At 39.9% G+C, this 24,290-nt stretch overlaps 1 protein-coding gene across 10 annotated transcripts in view; it reads right to left on the minus strand.

The window, feature by feature from the left end:
- Positions 1-271: 271 nt before the first annotated feature.
- Positions 272-24,290, minus strand: part of dyrk1a (dual specificity tyrosine phosphorylation regulated kinase 1A) — a 103,248-nt gene continuing 79,229 nt past the window's right edge. For 7 of the 10 annotated variants that reach the window (XM_033032490.1, XM_033032498.1, XM_033032492.1 and 4 more), the window contains 8 exons: positions 19,488-19,676; positions 13,934-14,081; positions 12,131-12,417; positions 11,116-11,262; positions 9,405-9,584; positions 7,373-7,679; positions 4,959-5,083; positions 272-4,127 (listed from right to left, as the gene is read on the minus strand). In XM_033032490.1, coding sequence (XP_032888381.1) covers positions 3,516-4,127; positions 4,959-5,083; positions 7,373-7,679; positions 9,405-9,584; positions 11,116-11,262; positions 12,131-12,417; positions 13,934-14,081; positions 19,488-19,676 — 1,995 coding nt within the window. In that variant the 3' untranslated portion in view covers positions 272-3,515. The remainder of the gene's footprint in view (positions 4,128-4,958; positions 5,084-7,372; positions 7,680-9,404; positions 9,585-11,115; positions 11,263-12,130; positions 12,418-13,933; positions 14,082-19,487; positions 19,677-24,290) is intronic. The other 3 variants (XM_033032495.1, XM_033032500.1, XM_033032494.1) reach the window with 3 other exon arrangements.

Genomic DNA, 24,290 nt, shown 5'->3' on the forward strand with positions numbered 1-24,290 from the left:
CAATCTACAATCAGTATCAATAACTAACAAGGACACCAAATGGCATTTAAACTGGTTGGGAGAAAATTGAGTAAAATAATGGAATTGCATATCAGTGTAGTGTTAAGTATTATTTCAAGGCTAATGAGAAAATATTATACCAATGACTAATGAATTTCCTGCACATTCCTGTACTTTTTTTTTGAATAGGATAATGCTTGAATCAGCGTATCTCAGAGGCAAAACTCAGTTTTTGAAACCTAGAAATAATCACACACACAAGAAAGAAAGAATGAGGACCAATTGTTCAATTTATCATACATAAGACTGCATGACTATAATACAAAGGGCTTGTCTTTTGTCATTTAACATATTACAATATACACAGCAAGTCTTGACTAGGTCTTACAATCTCTGGACACAGGTACTTAACCTTTTTCCATGCTGTTTATGTATACAATGCACAGTCAGAAGTCCTGTAACCAAACTGTGTAGTCAAGCAAACAAAACTGGACTGTTAATTTAGGCGAGACAGGAGAGAAAAGGGAGAAACGTGAGCAAGAGCGCATTCTGAAATGAGAGTGCCTAGAACAAGGTAATGCCAAGACACAAATGAGACACGCAAACACAAGGCATGAGTCACGCACGCAAGAAAAAAAGTGTGCATATTATGACAGGTTTTAATACAGATGTTAACCGTTATGATTTGGATACAAATCTGACTAGTTGAGTTTGAAACTGATCTTACATCTTAGCTATTTGTATTTGGCATTTATTAGTTTGACAGCTGATGACACAGCATTAAATACTCCTAGCTTAGGTAAAGAGTAAGTCGGTATCGATCATTGCTATTTAGTATCTAAGATCCTAACTTTAAGATCCAATACACAGCATCATAACACAGTATGCTGTACTTCTGCAGCCTTGGTGTTTTGATCTCCAGACTCGTGGCAATGGAGATTCATGCACCTCAACAGGTCAGCAATAAAAAATAACAATCAGGAATCCCTCTAAAAAATGAATTCAGCCCACAACAGAGCTATTATCCAATGTCCCATCACATTGGAATCCATTTCCCAATATTCAAAGATAGATCTTCATTCACAGCAGTGAGTGGATAAGAGTTGCACTACATCAGAAAGATGCTTATTTTATTCTTGTTTTATGTTTGTACCGTAACAGTTGATTTGAGTGAAACCATATCTTGTAGAATTGCCCAGTCTGAAAAGAAATATCTACATCCAGCAGCCAATTGACACGAAAGTCAAAGCCACTGAATATTTGACTGGATTGCTCAGAATAACAATCTCTGGGCATTGGCCAGCTATTACATACACAGTGAAAATAGATTTAAATTATTGAGGCTGCCAATAACTCTCCAGCCTGAATGTGGACTGCTTTTCCCATTCTGAGCACTGAGCCAGTTGGATCAAAGAATGGCCATTGATCCATTCATTACAGAAATCCACTTCAGATTACAAACCAACAGGAAAATTATATGTTTTCAAGGACCAGTTGCAGAGGCCATCAACCGATCTGTTAGTTAAATATGGCTGCAGCCCTTATATTGTTTATGTACATTAAAAAAATCCAAGTTAGGCTAGCCTTTTTAATGGCATATTGTCTTCAGGTTTTATGAAGAGATTGCAGATATCACATAATTGTAGATGTTATACTGCAATAGCTGCCCAAAGTTTGTGCCCTTTTAGATTATTTTAAAATGGCTTATTTTGGCTCAAGTGAGATTGTACCATCTATACATTTCACAGATGGGTCTCATGTAGCATGCGCAGTATACGGAGTGGTCCATTAAAATGTAGGGATATTAGCACAAAACTGCAATGTGAATGGTTGGTCCTTCCCACCTACTTACCCACACAAGACCTCATCTAATTAACTGTTCTGCAGCAATGAACACTTGAGGTCCCAAGGCCTGCCAAACAAATAACTAATGACTGGACTTGCATAAAATGAAAAACTATTCTTCAGGTATCTAAGGAATCCCTTTTGGGGTAAAATGAAACTACAACGTATTTAGGCTATGAAAGGACTGCATAAAGCTAACATCAGTTCCAGTTTTGTTAAGCAATAGGTATAGCCATAATTATAATTAACATTTAAAAGAAAAATGATCTAAATATACCTTGTCAAAAGTGCAGAACTGCTACATTATTGGTTACAGACATCTATGTGCTATAAAAACAGCTTTGGTACAATAAATTATCAAAAAGGAAAATAAATTCTTGTAAAATTCACAGCATAATCGTGAGGCGAGAGCAGTCACATAAAATTCTGCATTTTAAAAATGTTCATAATGAACAGGAGTTGTCTTTGCGCAAAGTAATAGTGGGGAAATCACGTGCTGAAGGAAAGGCCAGAAACAAAACTCAGGTTGGGGTAGGACACAGAAAAGAAAGTAGGGTTTTCAAAGAAAGTTGAGATTGTTATTTTTGTGCCATTGAACAGAGGAAGTAATTTATGTGGCACATACGACCTCTTCAATTCCTGCAACTGATGCTGGAACAGAGGGTGGGATAAGGGGCACAGGGGAGCATTACCGGAAGAGAGAAAGGTGCAACAGGGTCATATTGTTTTCTCTAACAAAGGCCTCATTAATTACCCATGCTTGGTTTTTAAAAATTAAGGACTATCTGAAAGTTCAATGACCTCTGCACAATGGCATGTTAAATGATGCCCAGCCTCTTAAAACGATTTTTCAGTTCAAGTCCAAAACCGAAAGGCCCAGGATATCAAACAGCCACTAAGAAAAATGTAAGCATTAGGCCAAGAATGGCCAATCAGGCCAAGATTGCCACTCACTGCATCTTAATGATCGGACCAAAATTAATGTTCAATCGCTACTTAGAAGCCTTTGAATGATTTAACCGATGAGGGCCCAAAGTAATATCCACTCAAAGTTTCTGTCTGATTAGAACAAGGATGTTTTACTAACCATCACTCAGCATGCCAGATGTGCTTTTGAAATTCCATTTACAGTGTCCTTTCAGTTCACGTGCTGCTCTGATGGCAGCAAGCTCCAATTTATCAAGCCCTCCTCTGTTGCAGCACATCACATGACCATGTTAGGATATTCCAGGGCTTCTGTTTTAAAAATCTGACACAAAGTAGGTCAGAAAAGACAGAAGAGTGTTGATTGTTCAGAAAAACAATCTGCAGTTCCATTTCTTTTATTCCTCTGGTGGTTTTTAAACTAATGCTGCTACTTCACCCATGCCAAGTTGTGCTAACTCAGGTAGCGGGATGCTGTGTAAGAGAATTGTAGCTTAAGATGAAGCTACAGCTCTGGGTGACCCATAACATGACGTGTAAGGTGATTTCTGGGCATGAATCCAGTCTTATGCACTTTGACTCCACAGTCCATTAGCAAATTCCTTTTCAATTAAAAAATATAATCAGCTCTGCGTTCTTGACCTACCAATCCTGTTTCCTTTGTTCCAAAGCAGCACTGTTTTCAATGCACTTTGTTAAAACCCCCACCTTGAAGACACACAAAAACAAACCCCATCTCAGTGTAGTCACGAGCTCGCGACGGGACTCTGCTGAACACAAACACCTACCATTGGAGACTCCTCCCTATCCATTCCTTGCCGCGTTGACAAATGCCCTTCTGTCATGTAATGGGCAGGACCTGCTGTTGCTGAGAACTGGTACACTTGTGGGCCAGACACTCCCGTCTCTTGACGGGGATTGGCATATGTACCCAAATTAACGTCCACAGTGCCATTTTGAGCAAAGTCCAAAGTATTGGCAACAACAGGCCGGTTGTGATAAGCTTGAGAGCCAGAAACAGATGAAGAGGAAGTGGACGAAGAGGAATTTGAGGAAGACAAGGACGTCATGGAGTGGTGGCTATGTCCCACTTCCATTGAGTCCTGGGCAGCAGCGCCATTTGTTGGGGAGTTATAAGCTCGAGGCCTGTTCCGGGTACTCATGGTCTGTCCATGGTGATGGTGATGATGGTGGTGGAGGTGGTGATGAGAGCTGTTAGAGTGGTGGTGGTGTGATGCACTCTGTTGTTGAGGGACAATGTGGAACGTTGTCTCTTGAACTGGATGAGCTTCAACCGTGACTTGCGTAGTGGCATCACCAGGTGTCCATCCCAATGCCACAGGATACTGCTGTCGAACCTACATTTTGAGAATGCACAGTGGAAAAAAAAAGTTCATTATATCACAATTAAACCAATTTTGAGACAGAAGGACAGATTTTATTTTAAAACCAGAAATGATTATCTAAAGTTAATAATCAATGAAACCAATGTAACAGAATACCAATATAAATGAGACTCGAATAAATTGACATTTCAGTGCTAAAACTACATATCTGTAAACAGTAAAACACAAGATGCATTAACAGTATTTACTTTTAAAGAAAAGATAAAGTAGGCTTTATCAGCTACATGCATACATGGACTTGTTACTGCAAACAAAATAAAATCAGTAATTTGTGCAGTGATAGATCAGAGAATAGTCTAATAGTCAACAAAAGGAGATTATAGGATAATAAATTGTAAATTATGTATGAGTGGGCAAACTAATATTTCAATATTCATGAAAGAATGGAAAGTCTGAAATGTTGAACATAATAAATAAAAATCTAAAACAAAAATAGCTGGAAGCTGCAGACAATATCCCCAAAGTACTCCATTACCCAGTAACCCATCTCACTTTAACGCTTGCCGCTACAAAATCTACTTTAGCTCAGTAAGCCTGGCTGTATTTACTAAACCAGATGATGGGAAGCACATTTACCATGAGGCTGTAAAAATGTCAGTTCTATTTCTCAATTGAGATATATTATGTTCCTTGTCTGGAGAATTCTCATCAAGCAACTGATGAGTTGAACTACCCAAACCAAATCACATGTGCAGCTGACAGAATTGAATGTCAGATCTCACTGGACTCAGATCTGCAGCCACAGGGATGTGAAGGAGTCTTTTTTTCAAGCACAAAGCTCACCTGTGGGCTGTGTGTCTCGCAGTCCATGGCCTGGACAGCTCCGCTGAAATGCCCACCACTATGCCGGTGCTGATGCGTTGGATCTGACCTTGCCCTTCCACTATTACTTGTCCCAGAAGAGCCACCTGTTAAAGATCGGCATTAGTAGGTGCTTCATACAAAACATATCATACAAAATATGTCTTGTGGTGGTGTGTGATCTGGGGCGGGTGGTGATGGTAGGAAGGGCTTAGGCAGAGGCAAGGAAAAGTGATCAAAATGGAAGACATCATGCCATTGGGATAGTATCATATCAACTGACCAACATTGCATTTATACCATTTAAATACACTGTAACATTAATCAAAACACAAGCTACTGTCTCAATAAAATAATGTTAATATGGTTGCAACTTAAAACTTGTATATGAAGTACTGAACAAGATATTCAACAGTAACGAGAAGCATTGTTTTAGCACATCAAGTGCTTACAGATTAAACACATGGAAATGCACCTTAGAATGAGTTACAAAGCAGCAATAAAAGTAGTGACATGATGTAATTAGCCACAAGAATAATGCCCAGTTTGTCAATTATCTTTATAGTAACATGTGCCACTGCTTTAGCATAGGCTCAAGTTTTTACAATATATAAATGCTGAAAGGAGTAATTTGAAGTTAAATTGTTCGGTAGTCCAGTAAAGTTAAAGATTTACTGAACCAGATCTTGCTGAACTGATCCCTAGTCAGAATTGACAATATTAGGTCCCAACCACACGCATGCCTATCTGATCTGGATGCAGGGAGCCCAGTTTGCAGAACCAAAGGATCCCAGATATTAGCAGTACTGTCTTGGACACACAGTCTCTGGTGAGGCATGGGTCCATAATTTGCACAGAAAATCTAGACAGCAACCTACAGTCCAGTTTTGAGAGCTGTTGCATCTACTTGTGACTTTTAAGTTTTTTAAAATAAAATTAAAAAGTTAAAAAATTAATTAAACACAGGAATAACGAAAATCATTAAACCAAAGCCAATTTTAAATACTAACTTCTGTATTGTTTCATAACCCAGTCGTACAATCTTTACCGATTTCACTAACAGAAGAAACTAACTCACCATTTCAATTTGTTAGCAAGTTCTAGCTTCATATTTGACACCACATCCCAAATCGTAAACTCACCAATATTTAAATGGCAACGTGGCGGCAGTTCCAAATGCATTAGCCAGCAAGATCCATACCCATGACATGAACAGGTTACCAGTTAAAATGAAACTTAGTGCCCAGAAAACGAAAAACAAATTCAAATGGAAATATTTGATCCCGAGCAAAAGGAACTTTTCAAATCGAAACACACCCTCAATCAAGTTGCATTTACCTCCAAAGATATTTTACCATCTGCATGTAATATGAGTGACAGATGAGAATTAAAGATGAAATACTGGATTTTCAAATTTATTAATGACACTGAGGAATAGTTTTTAAAAAAACGTATTAGGAGATACATTCAAATATGTTTACATACAATTCCTGCAAAATAATTCTAGTGAATTGTACTCATGACCAATTTAAAAACAACAGTGGCCTCTTTAATAATCAGAGAATCATGAAAAACTGCAAAATGGTAAAGTGTTCATTTTTATCCTTTGGAGAAAAGGATATTATAAAAAAGAGTTCATAATACTGCCTGAACAAATGCAAATCTGGTGAATGGGAATGCTTTTGAAATCTCTGGTTCACCATTCACTTCCCTCTGTTAAATGAGGGATAGTTGTTACCGTCAGGTGGGAATGAAGACATAGCAATAAATGTATATGCATGCAATCATATAACTGTGGCATCATCCCAAAATACAACATTTCAAGCGTCTGGAACTTAATCCTGCATTTCACATCTCTCCATGTTGTGCGCGTTTGTTTGTGTTATCCTACATCAACTATAAAACAACTCGACAAAATTGTACCGTAACAGATATTGGCAGTCTTCTAATTTTATTTGAACAGGATAAAATGAAACACAAACGTAAATGTTTCCCTCAATCAGAATCTAATCGCATAAGTTGTGCAATATATTTAAAATTTTCAGAATTACTCAAAAGACAGTTCCAGGAATTGTACGGGACTTGATCACAAATGAGCATAAGGCACGTTGTCCAATTATAAAATAATGTCAGAGGATTGACATGTTGTACAGTAATAAAATAACTCTTCTAAACTATGCAATCTACATTTTGCATCCGATCTCCTCAGAGGAAAATTAGATGCAAAGGAATCCCAAATGGAAGAAATATTTAATTTGCCAGATCTAATGGCCCTTACTTTTATGCAAATAAAAATTGACCCAATAACAGTTGTCCCTTGATGCAATTAGCACAATGGGCTGCGAAAGAAACAGAGCAGGAATTTATAATTTATAATACATTATGTAGGCGTGTACCTGAACTTGAGGATGTGCTAGAAGAGGTGCCTGTAGATTGTGACTGTTCCATGGCTGGACTTGTTGAAACACTATTACTTGTGTTTGTCCCTTCATCTGCTGTCTTTTTGAAAAAGCTGTGCTGCAGTGCATAATAAGGGGCTATTCGTGTCTTAGGGTCATAGTCCAGCATCCTCAAGATCAGATCCTTAAACTTCAGGTAATCGGCTACAGTGTGACCCGACTCCCCTGCTCGACGTCCACCAGGACCACCAGTTTCTACTCCAAGAATACTGTGAAGTTTTCGGGTTCCAGGTGGCTTATATTCCTATAAGAAATATGAAGTAGTTGTGATTAATTCCATGTCAAAAAATGCTTGAAAAGTCCGCACTCATTACTTTGGACCAAGTTTATATTTTCAAATGCAGGTGATACTGGCAAAAGTCGAGAACAAGGGCCAAGATCTTATCCAAAGTAATAAATGGACAAACAATTGAGAATGTGGATATACAATTATGAATTGAATTAAAACATTGCAGATGCTGAAAATCCAAAATGTGAACAGGAAATGCTAGAAACGCATGGCAGCTTATGCAGCATCAGTGGGAAATGAAACAGAAAAATAAGCAGGTTATCATCTCTCAGAAAATCACTTTGTCTTATTTTCTTGGGAGTTATTACCTCCAAAGGCTTCAGCCTGTTTTCTACCAACTTCACTTCTATCACCTCCCCAAGGTCCATAACCTCTCCCAGAAGATCCATTGTTCTGCCTATTCTTGTCCCAAAAACTTGCCTCTCACCGTGGCTCTACTCTTCTCCCCCTTCACTTCCACGACATCCAATGCCTATTACCATTTTGGCAGTTTCCAATTACCTGGTCTCAATTGATTCACCCTCAACTAGTTATTTTAGCTAAAACCCCCGAATCGAGGCAGCATTCAGGTAAACCTCCTCTGCACCCTCTCCAAAGCCTCCATTATCCTTCCTCTGGCAGGTGGTGAGAACTATAAGCAATGCTCCACAGACTGGTCATAGACCTCCAGTCACAATAATGCCCTTCCACCACAACCGTGTCTTTGACAATGATAAAATTACTTTAAAAAAAGATTTTAACTGTGGGGTTCAGGTTTGGGAAAATAAACATTTCTCTCTGCATAGCTAGATGAAAATAATGCTAGGAAATAGTTTTTAATACCTCAAACAGCAGCAGAAGGTAAATACTAGTAATAACTGTTCATTGTTACCATCATGGAGATGAGAAAATAGGTATTTTTGATTTGCAATTAATGCAATATAATGTTTTAGTAGGCTGCCATCAATGGGAAATAAAATGTGTCCAAGTGGAAGGTCAGATACAGAATTGCTCCTTTGTTACTTGGAAATGTAGAAAGGCGATATAAACTCTGTCTAACTGCAATTGTCTTTGAGTACTCATTTAAGACATAATTACAGTGGTTTTTTTACCAAGAACAAAGGTAAAAATACAATTTAATTAGAATTGGTTAAATGTGTAATCTATGCTGCAGCCACATCACATTCTTCAACAGCACATGCATATAATAAGCTAGGATCATTCCTATAGTTCCTATAGGTACATTGCAAAAGCAGCACAAAACATGCAAAAGACATGTACATTTCAGTCAACTGTGATAATTACACCATTCTTTTAGGATTACATTCTACAACACATGGTTTCATGTGATAAATGCTGTTAGACTTCTATAAAATGTATCTTTGTCATTAACACAAAAGTAGCACTGAAGACTATACTCCACCAATGTGTAATGAAAGAACAAACCTTGAAGTTTACTATCAAAATAAAATTAGAAAATATAATTAGTCTATATGTTGCAAATTATAAAACTCATACCAATCCACCAATGTTAAATTTATGCTTAACAGTTCCAAGAGCGCCACTGATGGAGGTCATGAAGTTGATTATTAAGATACGGCACACACCTAACCGAAGGATGCAAGCTTCATATAGACGCCACCAAAACTAAGTTGCCACATACAGCTAGTAATTATATTTCAAATAAGTTCAAGTCCTTACTGTGTTTCCAATTTTTTTAATGTTACTCTTGATATTCACCCTCTTGCCATCTTTGGTCTTCTTCACTGTCCACGAGGCATCAGATAACTTCTCAAAAAATTTCCGTGCTTTGGGAGCCTGATCTAAAATGTGAGATGGGGGGATTCCTAGAACTTCTACAATTTTATTCATTTGATCCACCTAAAAAGAGAGGATGAGAAATGGTAATGCCAAAATCATAGTTAAGCAATTTTCTAACAAATTATATTTCTAACAACCTTATATTTTGTGGGCTTAGTTAGGGCAATGCATCATCACTTGAGGGAGTAAAATACATTTATAGTTATGAACTTTAGTAAATAGTGCATAATACTTTGTATACACGAGAACGACACATTTGCAGAACATTAGTGTTAGTGCTAAATTAACCTGTGGAGCCTTGTCTTCATTTAGATTCAGATAACATGTAATTTTTGCCAAAATGATATAAAATGTAGTAAACCTGTTTTAACGGACCTCTTTACTATAGATTTTAGTTATAATGATCAAATCTGTTGTAGATCGATTACGTAGGTTCAAGGAAGGACCACTAGGTGGATGGACCAAATGGCGTTTTTGAACCATTTTCTCATAATTGGTACATCTTGGTCAGCAGGAGCAAGTTGGCCCAAAGGGCCTGTTTCCATGCTTTATCACATGAAACTGAACAAGTGCTGGAAATTTTTCAGAGAAGCCTGGCGTGTGAATGTCTTTGAGTATGTAATACAACTGGAGATCAGTTTTCAGATCAGAGGATAGACCAGAGCGCTGGAGCACCTGGAGGAAACCCACGCGACCACAGGGAGTACATGAGGCCAGGATCAAACCCAGACCGCGGCGCTGTGAGGCAGCGGCTCCACCAGCAACCCACAGAACCCACCCAAACCACAAACCTGCATGTCTCCGAACCACAGGAGGAAACCCAAGGTCAGAGTAGAACTCGGGTCTCCAGAGCTGAAAAGTAGCAACTCCGTGCTGTCACAAGTTATTGTGTATTTTGTGTCCTTTACTCTTTATTGTGTAGTCTATTTTTGTTGGCTATTCATTGAAAATGGTACTGAACATATTAACTCACTCCCCCTCACACCCCCCCCCCCCCACCCTTAACGTATTCAGTTATAGCAGACAATCGGTAATAATTATCTCCCACCACCTGTGTGGTCCGTTATTGTAAGGGGTTTCTGTACATCATTTGTCAGATGTTTTCCCACTTAGTAAACTTATTTTTTTCCTATTTCAGCCATCATGTAAATTTAGATATATTGTTAACAAATAAGGAACATTAGCTCCTCTACAGTTCAATGGAAAAACACTTGCAAGAAAAATCTAATACATTACATAGATTGTAAGTACTTGATAAAGCATGTTTTTTTCTTAATCAAATAATACTGTGTGAATACTGTGTGACATAGTGGAAAAGTGGTAGAATTGCTGCCTCACAGCACCAGAGACTCGGATTCGATCCTGACTGTGCCCCCCCCCCTACAGGTTTGTAGGTTAATTGGCCTCTAGTGTAGGATAGAACTGGTGTATGGCTGATCATGGGTCAGTATGGACTCAGTGTGCCGAGAGGCCTGTTTCCACACTGTATCTCTGAACTAAATGAAATGAAACATCAGTCAATGACAAATGTTGAAGGTGTTAACACCCGTTCCAATTATTTGCTAGTCTTGTTTTAAAATTATTTTCCTACCTCATTAGCACCACTGAAGAGTGGCTCTCCAGTGTGCATCTCTACCAGAATGCAACCTAATGACCACATGTCAATAGCTAGATCATAGGGCATTCCCAGCAGCACCTCTGGTGACCGATAGAAACGACTCTGAATGTACTGGTATATCTATAAAAGAACAATAGAAGAGTTAATACAAGAAATTACTGGAAACTAATAATGTCATTTTTGTGTTCCATTTAGAATATTGCATCAAAATTGTAGTTTATGTTTAATATTTACATTGCAACCTCAAAGCTACTACTGTTCTATTTGTTTTATTGCACCACAAATAAGTTTTCATACATTCATGAAATTGAGGAAACTGACAGGAAAAATGCATTGATTTTGTCAAAGTTAGAATTAAATTTAGTGTGGCACAATGACAAGTTGTAAGAAATTACCCAGATATTGGAATTTTTTCATATAAATACAGAAATACAAATACTTCAATTCTTTTCAATTTTCAATAGATAAAAAATTAGAATATAAGTTTGCATTTTTAGCATAATTTTAAGCAGGTAAGAATAAGAATCAGCATTTTATGGCAGCTTCTATACGGGGTGATCGCTGTTTGGCGCAGACTCGGTGGGCCAAAGGGCCTGTTTCCGCGCTGTAATTCTAAAAGTCTAAAAGTTAAAATTAAAAGTTCTATCCAATAAACTGATTCACCCGGCTGCTTCAACTGCACTCCAGCTGTGCCCTCCCAACTACTTTGCAGTTTTGCCCATTTCATTTGGCTCCCTTAACACAATCTCTGTCAATCCTCCACTTTATTTGTCTAAGCAATCAAATCAATTCTCTCTCATCTGGCATTGTGCCTTTCCTTCTTCAAAACCCATGCTCAACTCCAAACAAACAAATTTACTATGAAGTAAAGATTTATTTTTCAAACTATGCAATGGCCAAATAGATTAAAAAAAAGTTTATCCCATATCCAAAACTTGTTGAACTAACAGCAAAATCTGTATAAAAGCTATAACTTAATGTTACATACCCTCTGTCCAAGTTGACAAGAGCTGCCAAAGTCAACTATTTTGATAGCGCTCCTTTTGGGATTGCACAATAAGATGTTTTCAGGTTTAAGATCGCAATGGATAATGCTAAGCTCTGGTGTAGCAAGAAAGAGCAGAGCAGTGCACATCTGCTGCGCAAATTTCCGTGTAAGGTTCAAGGAAACACCGCGGAAATTGGTGTTTCGAAGCAAGTCGTAGAGGTTGTAGGATAGCATCTCAAAGACAAGGCAGAGGTGATTTCTAAACATGAAGTGCCGCTTCAGATGAACTGTGGAGAGAATAAAATATATTTAACTAGACCAGTCTTGCAAATACTCAAAAAAAAAATCAATGGCATTTGTAAATGCCTCACTAATGTTGCATCATCTCACTTCAAAAATACTTTATCATATATCTTATCTATTCCTCCCAGATCCTCGCTACAACTTTCGCAGTTTCTCACATTTTTAGTTCTATTTAAGGGTCTTTGACATGAAACACCAATTCAATTTCTTTTTTCACATATGCTACGTGACATGTTGAATATTTTCTGTTTTTATTTAATGTTACCACGAACACCTTGGGCAGTGGGCAGGTGCTATAGACCTGCACGGGAAGGTAGATGCTCCCGCCCCCATGAGTCTCGGCCAGATGGGGCTCGTCAGCCTGGGAAGGCAATCCATCTAGGAGAGGGAAAACTCTGATTTAAAACCTCCATTGCCTTGTGGCCATATCCAGTCATGGAAAAGGCTCCAGGAGTAAACCTCAAGAAAATCCGGAGTCGGAGCCACTAAGGCAGTTCGTCGTTGTCTGCAACCTCGCTCTGGCAGCTCCTGCGACGGCGCTGGTACCAAACTGTAACGGTCCTGCTGTTCCTTTGGATCGATCAGTGACCTGGAGAAGGAGGACGTGCTGCATGGGCAACAGCCTGTCCTCCATATGACATCGCCCAGGCTTGCATCCGACTAGGATGTATCACCCATGGTCAGTCATGACCGAGAGGGGCCTACTTACTAACCAAGAACACCCAGCACCATCCAGAGGATACCAGAGGAGGTAGTTGAGGCAGGTACTATAATAACATTTGGACGGGTACATGGAAATAAAAGATTTAGAGGGATATGGGTCAAACACAGGCAATTGGTACATCTTGGTCAGCAGGAGCAAGTTGGCCCAAAGGGCCTGTTTCCATGCGTTATCACATGAAACTGAACAAGTGCTGGAAATTTTTCAGAGAAGCCCGGCGTGTGAATGTCTTTGAGTATGTAATACAACTGGAGATCAGTTTTGAAAACTTTGAAAACTCATGTGGGCAAATTCCAGACTGGTGTCTTTTGCAACATAGTTCAATGCACTTCACTTTCATTATAGAATGGTGATTTACTTTTAATTCAGGAGATTCTGAACATGCCTTTTCCAATTCAATACTGCAGTCTAATGACATACAGTCAACTACTTTATTAAGGGTAAAGTTCTGGCACATGATGAAAGCACAGATCTAGAACTGGTTAGTACGCGACAAATCTTTTCACTGTACCTTGGTACATGTGAAAATAAACTAAAGAGGCACTTGGGGCCATCAAAAATAATTTCAGCATATATTTAATTTAGTCCTATACTTAGTCATTTGTAGGTTTTCTTGCCTCTCATGCATGGCACTGGATAATAAATTATAAACAAACATTCGAAATGCTTATGACTCCAGAATTAGCATTTAATAAAGGCATTAGAATTAGAAAAAATGTTTTTTTTTTTCATTGCTCATAAATACCTATAAATTTAAATAAAAATTAGTTGGTCATTACCTATATAGTATTTCATCTCAGTATCATGTTTGTTCATCAGCTCAAGCAGCCGGACCTCAATCTGTGCCTGATTTAGGAATGCTTTCTTGTTCTTTATGATTTTTATTGCTACCCACTCCTGTTCCACACGGTCATATGCTTTGACAACCTGCAAGTAAAACAACAATTAGCAAACCACATGGAGATTAGTTGGCAGAAATGGCATGCTCAACAATAGTTATATTATGATGAAAAATACAAACACTTTCACTTTCTTTGCACCAAGGCAAATTCCTTGTATGTGAATACTTGGCCAATAAACTTATTAATTCATTCATTTCAAGACAACAGCCTGTGCCTTTTATTCAACGTTTTATTTCACGTGTAGGTCTGGGGATCCAAACCGTGGTGGTGTATACACGATACAAGACATTTCTGACGGTGGATTCTATTTGCTTTTACACTAGACTACCACTTAAAGCGTGAAACGGTTAGTTTTAAAATTTACTAATTAGAACACGTACAATGATAACTCTTGTTTCCATCCTCAATTACCAAACTTTACAGCATCCGAATTACCAAACTTTCCAAATCCAAGGCATAGCTATGGATTTAGGCATAGCACATGGGCCCAAGCTATGCCTGCCTCTTTGCAGGGTACGTCGAACAATCCTTGTTCGAGGCATACTGTGACTCAACCCACGAACTCTACCTCCGCTACATTGACGACAGCATTGGTGCTACCTCCTGCGCCCAGACACAACACTGACTTCATCCATTTCACCACTGACTTCCATCCGGCACTCAAATTCACCTGGACCATTTCCGACATCTCTCTATCGTTTCTAGACCTCACTATCTCCATCGCAGTTGACAGACTACTGACCAACATCTACTATAAACCCACTGACTCCCATGGCTATCTGGACTACACTTCTTCCTGTAAGGACTCCATCCCCTATTCCCAATTCCTCCATCTACGCCGCATCTGCACCCAGGACGAGGTGTTCCAAACCAGGGCATAGGAGAGTTCCTCATTCTTTAGGGAATGGGGGTTCCCCTCTTCTACTATAGATGAGGCTCTCACCAGGGTCTCTTCTATACCCCGTGACTCTGCTCTCACTCCCCACCCCCCCACTCGTAACGAGGGCAGAGTCCCCCTTGTCCTCACCTTCCACCCTACCAGCCGTCACATACAACAGATTATCCTCTGACATTTTCGCCACCTCCAATGGGATCCCACCACTGGCCACATCTTCCCATCTCCCCCACTTTCGGCTTTCCGCAGAGACGGCACCCTCCGTAACTCCCTGGTCAATTTGTCCCTTCCCACCCAAACCACTCCCTCTCCTGGAACTTTCCCTTACAACCGCAAGAAATGCTACACTTGTCGCTTTACCTCCCCCCTTGACTCCATTCAAGGACCCAAGCAGTCTTTCCAGGTGCGGCAGAGGTTCACCTGTACCTTCTCCAACCTCATCTATTGCATCCGCTGCTCTAGGTGTCAGCTGTTCTACATCGGTGAGACCAAGCGTAGGCTTGGCGATCGCTTCGCCCAACCGCTCGGTTCGCAATAACCAACCTGATCTCCCGGTGGCTCAGCACTTCAACTCCCATTCCCATTCCGAATCCGACCTTTCTGTCCTGGGCCTCCTCCATGGCCAGAGTGAGGCCCACCGTAAATTAGAGGAGCAGCACCTCATATTTCTCTTGGGTAGTTTACACCCAAGTGGTGTGAACATTGACTTCTCCAATTTCAGATAGGTCCTGCTTTCTCCCTCTTTCCCCTCCCCAGCTCTCCCACAGCCCACTGTCTCCACCTCTTCCTTTTTTCTTCCAGTCCCCCCACCCCCAGATCAGTCTGAAGAAGGGTCTCGACCCGAAACATCGCCTACTTCCTTCACTCCATAGATGCTCTCACCCGCTGAGTTTCTCCAGCATTTTTGTCTACCTTCGATTTTCCAGCATCTGCAGTTCCTTCTTAAACTTTACAGCATATTCAGTTTCCTGGCAACTACTCAGTCAAACTTCAGAAAGAAGTAGAGTTTTATTTTTCTGTACACATTCAAGGTTATGACATATAAATAAAAAATGTTAAGAAGAATGCATGGAGTATCAGGTGTGAAATTAGCCTCGTCAATACCCATGCACTTGCTAAAGTCACCACTGAGATGACAATTGAATCAGCACTTGAATTTGACTTAAATGTTGAGGCAGGCCCATAACAGAATTCAGAGAAGAAAATAGATACAAAAAGTACAAAAAGAACAATACTTGGTGGCACCTTCAGCCTTAATGTGTCCAGAAAAATAATATATTTTCAGGCTCATCAACAATCAAGGACAAACTTACAAATTTGTTTCAAATAGACTGAGGTGTAAGGTAATGCTAACAAGAGTATAACATGATAGTGGCAAATATATTACAGCATTTGATTTCTCGTGCATAGCTTCAAAGTCAGGAAACCCTCACCACAAGAAAGCAACTAAATTAGTAAGTGCAAAGATTGAAGTCTCAAAGGTCAATTCAGTACAATAAACATATTATTACACCAAATAAATGGCTTTTCAACAATGTCAATGTCATTTTAGCCAATAGTTCATTCCACAGCCAGTCATATCTGAAATTGCTCATCTGCTGATATTGTATTGTATTGTATTGTATTCAAATTTATTGTCATTGTCTCAGTTAGAGACAACGATATACATCCATTGCTATTACCATTTATACAAATACAATAGCAGACACTTTGTTTTACCAGTCACTGACTTCCAGAACAAGAGAGCAGTTTATCACCTTCATAATTTAACATGCTAATGCCCAGTCACTATTGTAGATTGGTTATTGCATGTGAACCAATCAGAGTAATGTACTGACACTAACTCCACCTTACTGTACACTTTATATTAACACTCACTTCCCATATTACGTAGTCACACTGGTGGTAGAGATGAACTAACAACGTATTGTACTGCACCACCAAGACTGATGATTAAAGCTGACTTTGTACACCAGACAGTGTCTGCACAGTTGTCTACAACTATATTTTGGGACTGGCACTAATGGAACAATCTCAGAATGCCAGTGGAATAGTGATTTCACCCTAAAGCAGTTGCTCGTAATTGCAAAATGAATACTTTGCAAAGGGAAGCTTGCTTGAAAGATATCACTACCAACCTTAAGGACATGATTTGTAAATACCCGAATAGGTACAGGTTGATAAATTGAAAACATTCCCAATGTGCCAATTCAGTTGGGCAACCAAAAATCATTCAGCTGCCGAGGCATAAATTCAGGAGATCACATTGTATCTTTATAGGGCTCACTTAGGCTGCATTTGTTATACTGTATGCAGTTCTGATCGTCCCATTATAGGAAGGATGTGGAAGCTTTGGAAAGGGTATAGAAAAAGATTACCAAGATTAAAAGGTATTAGCCATAAGGAAGTAGGATAAACTTGGATTGCTTTCTCTGGAGTGTCTGTAGCTGAGAGGAGACTTGATAAATGTATATATAATTATGAGAGGCATGTATAGGGTAGACAGTCAGACCCTTTTTCCACATTATGGAAATGTCAAAGATGAGACAGCTCAGCTATAAAGTGACAGGGAAAAAAGTTTTCTGAATTAAGAATGTTTTAAAACACAAAGAATGATGGGTGCTTGGATCATACTGCCTGGGGTGTCTCTCCCCTGACATCAGTCTGGAGAAGGGTCTCATCCATTCATGTTTGGCATGGACAAAGTGCCAGTTCGTGTGCTGCACTGGTCTATATTCTATGATGATTTTTAGCTGCCACCTATCGAAATATTGATGTATTTGAATTTCACTTTCCCCCCCAGTCTGTCTAAGTATGATGCAGCCAGGTCCAAGGCTGAATGACTTGTCCAAATGAACTAAACTTAGAGACATAGAAAGATAGGTGCAGGAGTAGGCTATTTAGCCCTTCAAGCCATTTAATATGATCATGGCTGATCATCTAAAATCAGCACCTCGTTCCTGCTTTCCCCCCATATCCCTTGATTCCTTTAGCCCTAAGAGCTAAATCTAACTCTCTCTTGAAAACATCCAGTGAATTGGCCTCCACTGCCATCCGTGGCAGGGAATTCCAGATTTGCAACTCTCTGGGTGAAATGGATCGACTGGGCTTGTCTCATCTGGTCGCCCTCATCTCAGTCCTAAATGGCCTACCCCTTATTCTTAAACTGTGATCCCTGGTTCTGGACTGCCCAAACATCGGGAACATTTTTTCCTGCATATAGCCTGTCCAATCCTTTAAGAATTTTACATGTTTCTATAAGATCCCCTCTCATAGAAACATAGAAATTAGGTGCAGGAGTAGGCCATTCGGCCCTTCGAGCCTGCATCGCCATTCAATATGATCATGGCTGATCATCCAACTCAGTATCCTGTACCTCATCCTTCTAACTTCCAGTGAATACAAGCCCAGTCGACCCATTCTTTCATCATATGTCAGTCCCGCCATCCAAACTTCACACAAGGGCTGCAAGCAAAACTTTCAAAGGGAGAAACATTTTTTCAAAGGGAGTATGATTTTGAAGACAATTGAATATTGATGTTATGAAGGAAAATAATAATGACATTTTCCTAAACATGCAGAATTACAGCTACAGAAATGTGTGAAGGAAATTCACCAACACAACCTATCACACTGCACAACTTTCTCTGTAGTACTAGACTAGGAGATTTTCTGGTAAAACAGAGGAATGTTCTGGCTATTTTAACTTACACTGGAATTATTTCAGAAACACGTTTTCCATAAGCTACTACATCAACTACAAAATGAGACATTAGAAGCCCAGTGGAAAAAGTGACTGCTCATGAAAATTAACATGCACTGTCAATAAATTGTCTCTTTGTATGTGGGACAGGGCAAGAACACATCTATTGTCATCCTTAATTTCCCCTGAAGAAGGCAGCTAAAAGTCAACGGTCTTCGTGGAATCCCACATAGGCCAATGCAAGGATAGTATGAGGAGCATTGGTGAATCAAATATGTTTCTCCAACATCTTAGTGATACAAGTTTCCATATTATTCAATCACTTGAATTTAAATTCCCCCATACTCAACACACAAGTTCAATAACCTAAGCACTCTGAAGTACTGGCCAATATTATAAGGGATTTAAATTAAAAAAAAATAGAGAATATCTATATACCCTTGTCTTCAAAATACTCTGCTTTCACACATTCCAAAGACAGTGTTCCAAAGACACATGATCATCTTCTCATATCTGCACCCTGACCTGCGCAGTATTTCTAGCATTTGCTGTTTTATTTCAAAGTTGAAGCAAAAGCAGGATTTGGGCTCTCAGTGTGCAGGAAGGGTGCAGCAAAGATCACCTGGTAAGCAAGGTGTTGAATCTTAAGCATTTCAGAATGTTGGATAGCATATTAAGAGTTTTACTGTTTTAAGGATCAGGAAATTTAATAGGAGTAAATGAGACATGTACATGTCATACAACCTGTAATCTTATCATCAACATGATTTCAATTACTTTAATCAACTTTTAACAAACAAGCAAACTTGTACGCCTGTAAAATTAAAGCTAACCTGTCCAAAAGAACCTTTCCCAATTAAGGAGTCAATTTCATAGCGGTCCATCCACTTTTCCCCATTTTTCACTATGTAGTCATAGTTGTCATCATCATAGCCATCATTATAGACTTTTCTTTCCTTCTTATGACTGGAATCGTCTCCTTGACCCTGTTGGTGCCGTCTTTTCTTTTTTGCATAGTATACCTGAAAGATAAAAAATATATAATCACTCAATAAACATGGTTTACAAAAAAGCATCAGTTGAATATGCATCAATGACCAGAGTTGTTAGAAGGCTGGGTGCTTTCTTCCTCCAATTTCAAGCTGAATGTTTTTTACATACACATCTTATGCATTTACAATAGTTCAATGAAACTTTATACAATTCATTATATTTGTGCAAATAATAACAGAAATCCAAGCCCAATGGTTTTAGTGACAATGCCATGAACACGCTGATATAATTCAGTGTACGAAAGAGGGAAATTTGTTTCATTGAAATACAAATATGTATATAGTATTTTCAATTTGAATAATAAGATTGTTTTTTCCCCCAATGATTTATGCTTTGTCGTTTTATTTCCAGATCCTGTAAAAAGCAAGACATTAGTCTAAAGGAAATATGTGTTGTTATCAAATCAACTGATTTGAAGCCAATCAGAAGTATTGATCTTGGATATAAAGGATAGATGCACATTGTTTATATCTTGGGGACAAGAAAACAGGCACAATCGTAATGATAAAAATTAGCTCAATTTCTAAGACATTGCATACAAGCTTGTCATTAAAGGTGACAAAACACTATTTTTCATGTCTTAAAATTAAGAACAGAACATAAAAGATCCTGGTTTAGTTGTAAGTGGCATAAAGTCACTCCAACAAATCAAATTTTGTGATGCCTCATGCCAAAGGTTTACAAAGTGACAAAGTAAACTAATGCCAATATGCTTGACCTATCATTTGTGAATCTGTCTCTGCCAGATTAACTGCTTTACTCAAACACTTCATGATCTTAAAATGTAACCTCCATCTCCCCCCTATCGAATTATCTCTTGGTCTTCATTGTTCCAAGGACAAGAACGCCACCTTCTTCAGTCTAACTTTGTAGTGGAAATCCTCAGTCCCGGTACCATTCTAGTAAATCCCTTTTGCACTCATTCTTGGACTCTCACATCCCTACATACAGAATACTATATGTTTCACCATCTGCTATTTCAACACATCTGGAAAGTTTCAGATACTTTTTATGCCCATCATCTATAGCATTCCGCCAAGAATGATGCAGATAGTCTATCGTCACTCCCTTTTCAAATAGATCACTTCATACTCATTTAATTAAATGTAATCTTCCCTTGTCTGCCCAATCTGACAACTAATTTTCTCTTACAGTGTTTGTTTACCACACTTTCACTCAATGTGTCATTTGCTAACTTTGAAATGTTATTGTTTTACACCCATGTCCAAATAAGTGCCTTGAACCCAACCCAGTTTTAATAAAAATCAGAATCAGTAAAATTTTAATTTCCCACATATCCTTCACTCACACATTAAACTTTGGACAGGGACAATAAACCCAAGTGACCAAGGTCCTTACTTACTTCAATAAGACATCCATACAGCAAAGAACAACAAAGGAACATTAGTCAACAAATGCTCGCCGATAACAGGTTGGTCATGACGCATTTCAGCTCCTGCCTTCGGAACGATCTAGACCCACTTCAATTTACTTATCACCATAACAAACTGATAGTGGTTGCAATCCCCCGGTTCTCCATTCTGCACTAAACCACTTGGATAACTGGAACATGTACGTCACGTTGTTGTTCGTCAACCACAGCTTGGCATTCAACACACTCATCAAACTCAGGGAACTGGGTCGCTAATCGTCCCTGTGCAACTGGATCTTCGGCTTCCTCATCAACAGACCACAATCAGTACAAATTGGCAACAGCAGCTCCCTCTCCCTGACCATTAGCATGAGGGCACCAAAGGTTGCATCCCCTGCTTTGCTCTATCTATACCCATGACTGTGGGGCCAGACACAGCCACAATGCCATCTTTAAATTCACCAACAATACCAATGTTGGATAATTAACACGGAATGATGAGTCAGAATGCTGAACCACTATCTACCTCTTTGATGTCCCTCAGACTATCCTTGATCGGACGTTGCTGGCTTTACCTTGCACTAGACGTTATTCACTTATCATGTATCTATACACTGTAAATGGCTCGATCATGTATTGTCTTTCTGCTAACTGGTTAGCACGCAACAAAAGCTTTTCACTGTACCTCCATACATGTGACAATAAACTAAATAAACTAAACTAAGAATATTGGAGGGAGATTAATAATCTGGTTGATTGATGCCAGAACAACAATCTTGTACTTTTACAGTTAGGCAGTTGTCACTTCCAAGTCCTCATTTTTTTTTTTTTTTTAAATATCCCTTCATAACCTCACCACTTCCTATCTATAATCATAAGAACACACAAAAATGGAGCAGGAGCTGGCCTCCTGACCCATAAGCAAGTTCCATCATTCAATATTAACACAGCTGATCTATCCCAAGCCTCAACTCCTCCTCTGTGCCAGATCCCCATAACCCTCAGCAAGAACACACATCTTTTGTTCTCTAATCCTGGTGGCGGCGCGACTCGTTGCAGCGGCTCCTACAGCCTGTCTGTCTTTTTTTATTTTTTGTCTAGTTAAATGTAGTGTTTGGTGTTTTTTAAATACTGGTTTTTAAATGTGTATATGTGGGGGGCGGGGGGGGGGGGGGAGGGGGAAACCGTTTAAAATCTCTTCCCTGTCCGGGAGACCCGACCTTTTCCCTGTCGGGTCTCCGTTGTCGTTGGGGCCTAGCACCGTGGAGCGGCCTCCAACCTGAACGACCCGGGGCTCGGGAGACTGCGCTGCGGACTACTCACCATCGTGGGGCTGGCCGGCCTCGGAGCGTGGTGACTCGCTGCTGCGACTCGACTCCTGGAGCTCGGAGGCTCCAGCAACGCAGCCGCAGGTCCGGTGGACCGGGACATCGGGAGCTCGCGGGTCCGGGGGGAGAGAGAGACCGCTTCCCGGAGCTCCCGCAACGCGACTTCTCCAGCCCGTGTCGCGGGGTTTGGAACGACCTAGAGCGGGGAAGTACATCACCCGGCACAGCTTCATGGCCGTGGGACATTACAGCGCCCGCTGGGGGCTCCAACTTCGAGACTTCTAGACCGGGAGCGGGGCCGTAAATCGCCCGGCACGGCCTAAAATGGCCGTGGGACTTATCATCACCCGCCTGGGGCTTGGACATCGGGAGAGATATGGAGAACAGGGGAGAGAAAAGACTTTTGCCTTCCATCACAGTGGGTTCACTGTGATGGATGTTTGTGTGAATTTAATTGTGTGTATGTCTGTAGGACATTGTTTTTGTTTGTATGGCTGTGGAAACAAAATTTCGTTTGAGTCTCACTGGGGCTCAAATGACAATAAATTTGTATTGTAATCCTTTGGGAAATATGCACTCCACAGAGAATGGCCTTTTGATCACTGCCAAAATAATTTGCTCCACTTTTTGCCAGGCCAGCTTGAAACATTCCCCTCAATTAAAGTGGCAACACACGTAGATAGAGTAGCAAAGGCAGCGCTTGGTATGCTTTCTTCAATCTGTCTGGGCATTGTGTACAAGACTCAGGGAATCATGTTGAGGCTTTCTAAAACTTTGATTTGGCCATATTTGGAGTATTCTGTTCAGTTCTGGTCGCCACATTACAGAAATGATGCGGAAGCTTTGAAAGGGCACCGAAGAGGTTTACCCGAATGCCTGCTGGATTAATGGGTATTGTGGCGCCACCTGGTGGTCAAGCCACTTACTGATCGAACCCTTGTCACCAGAACTGGAACGGTCACGCAACTGCGTTTGGCGGGAAGAGAACGTCATCAGTTAAGGGGTGTCTACTACAACAGCAGAAACGTAGCTCGAGATCGCTAGTCAATCAATCAATCAATCAATCAATCAATCAATCAGATTTATTCATCACATACACAATAAAGTGCAGTGAAATGAATTTGCCAGCAGCGGTACAATAAAAAAGAATACACAAAACACAATAACAATTTAACACAAACATCCACCACAGCATTCTTCACTGTGGTGGAAGGCACAAAGTATAGTCAGGCCTCCTCCACTTTCCCCCGTGGTCAACTACCTCGCTCAACAGCAGCAACATTGACTTTATGTTAGAGTGTACCAAACTTGCATGTATGCCAAACCTGTAATGTTTTAATAAAAACAACGTTTGTACATGACGTTTGGACTCTACAGTATTAACTTTGAGGAAAGATTGAACAAACCGGGATTGTTTTCTCTGATGCATCGGAGGTTGAGAGGTGACGTTATAGAAGTCTATAAAATTAAGAAGCATAGATAGGGTAGATAGTTCCTTTCCTTTCCTTTCCCCCCACCCCCATCAAAGACTAGAGGGCATAGCTTTAAGGTAATCAGGGGAAAGTTTAAAAGAGGTGTACGAGACCATTTTTTTTGTGATATGATAATGGCATTTAAAACGCATTTAGATAGGTAAATGGATCTGTAGGGAATGGAAGGATATGGATCACATGCAGGAGGAGGAGATTAATAGGGGACGATCAGCCATGATCACAATGAATGGCGGTGCTGGCTCGAAGGGCCGAAGGGCCTCCTCCTGCACCTATTTTCTATGTTTCTATTAATTTAACTTGCTGTCATGTTGGCTCAAATGGCCTACTCCTGCACCTATTGTCTATTGTTCAGCACATGCTAACTTTTGCTTGCTAACTTTCCAGTAAAGC

This window comes from Amblyraja radiata, chromosome 14 (genome assembly GCF_010909765.2).
Source record: "Amblyraja radiata isolate CabotCenter1 chromosome 14, sAmbRad1.1.pri, whole genome shotgun sequence".
NCBI classification, from domain to species: domain Eukaryota; kingdom Metazoa; phylum Chordata; class Chondrichthyes; order Rajiformes; family Rajidae; genus Amblyraja; species Amblyraja radiata.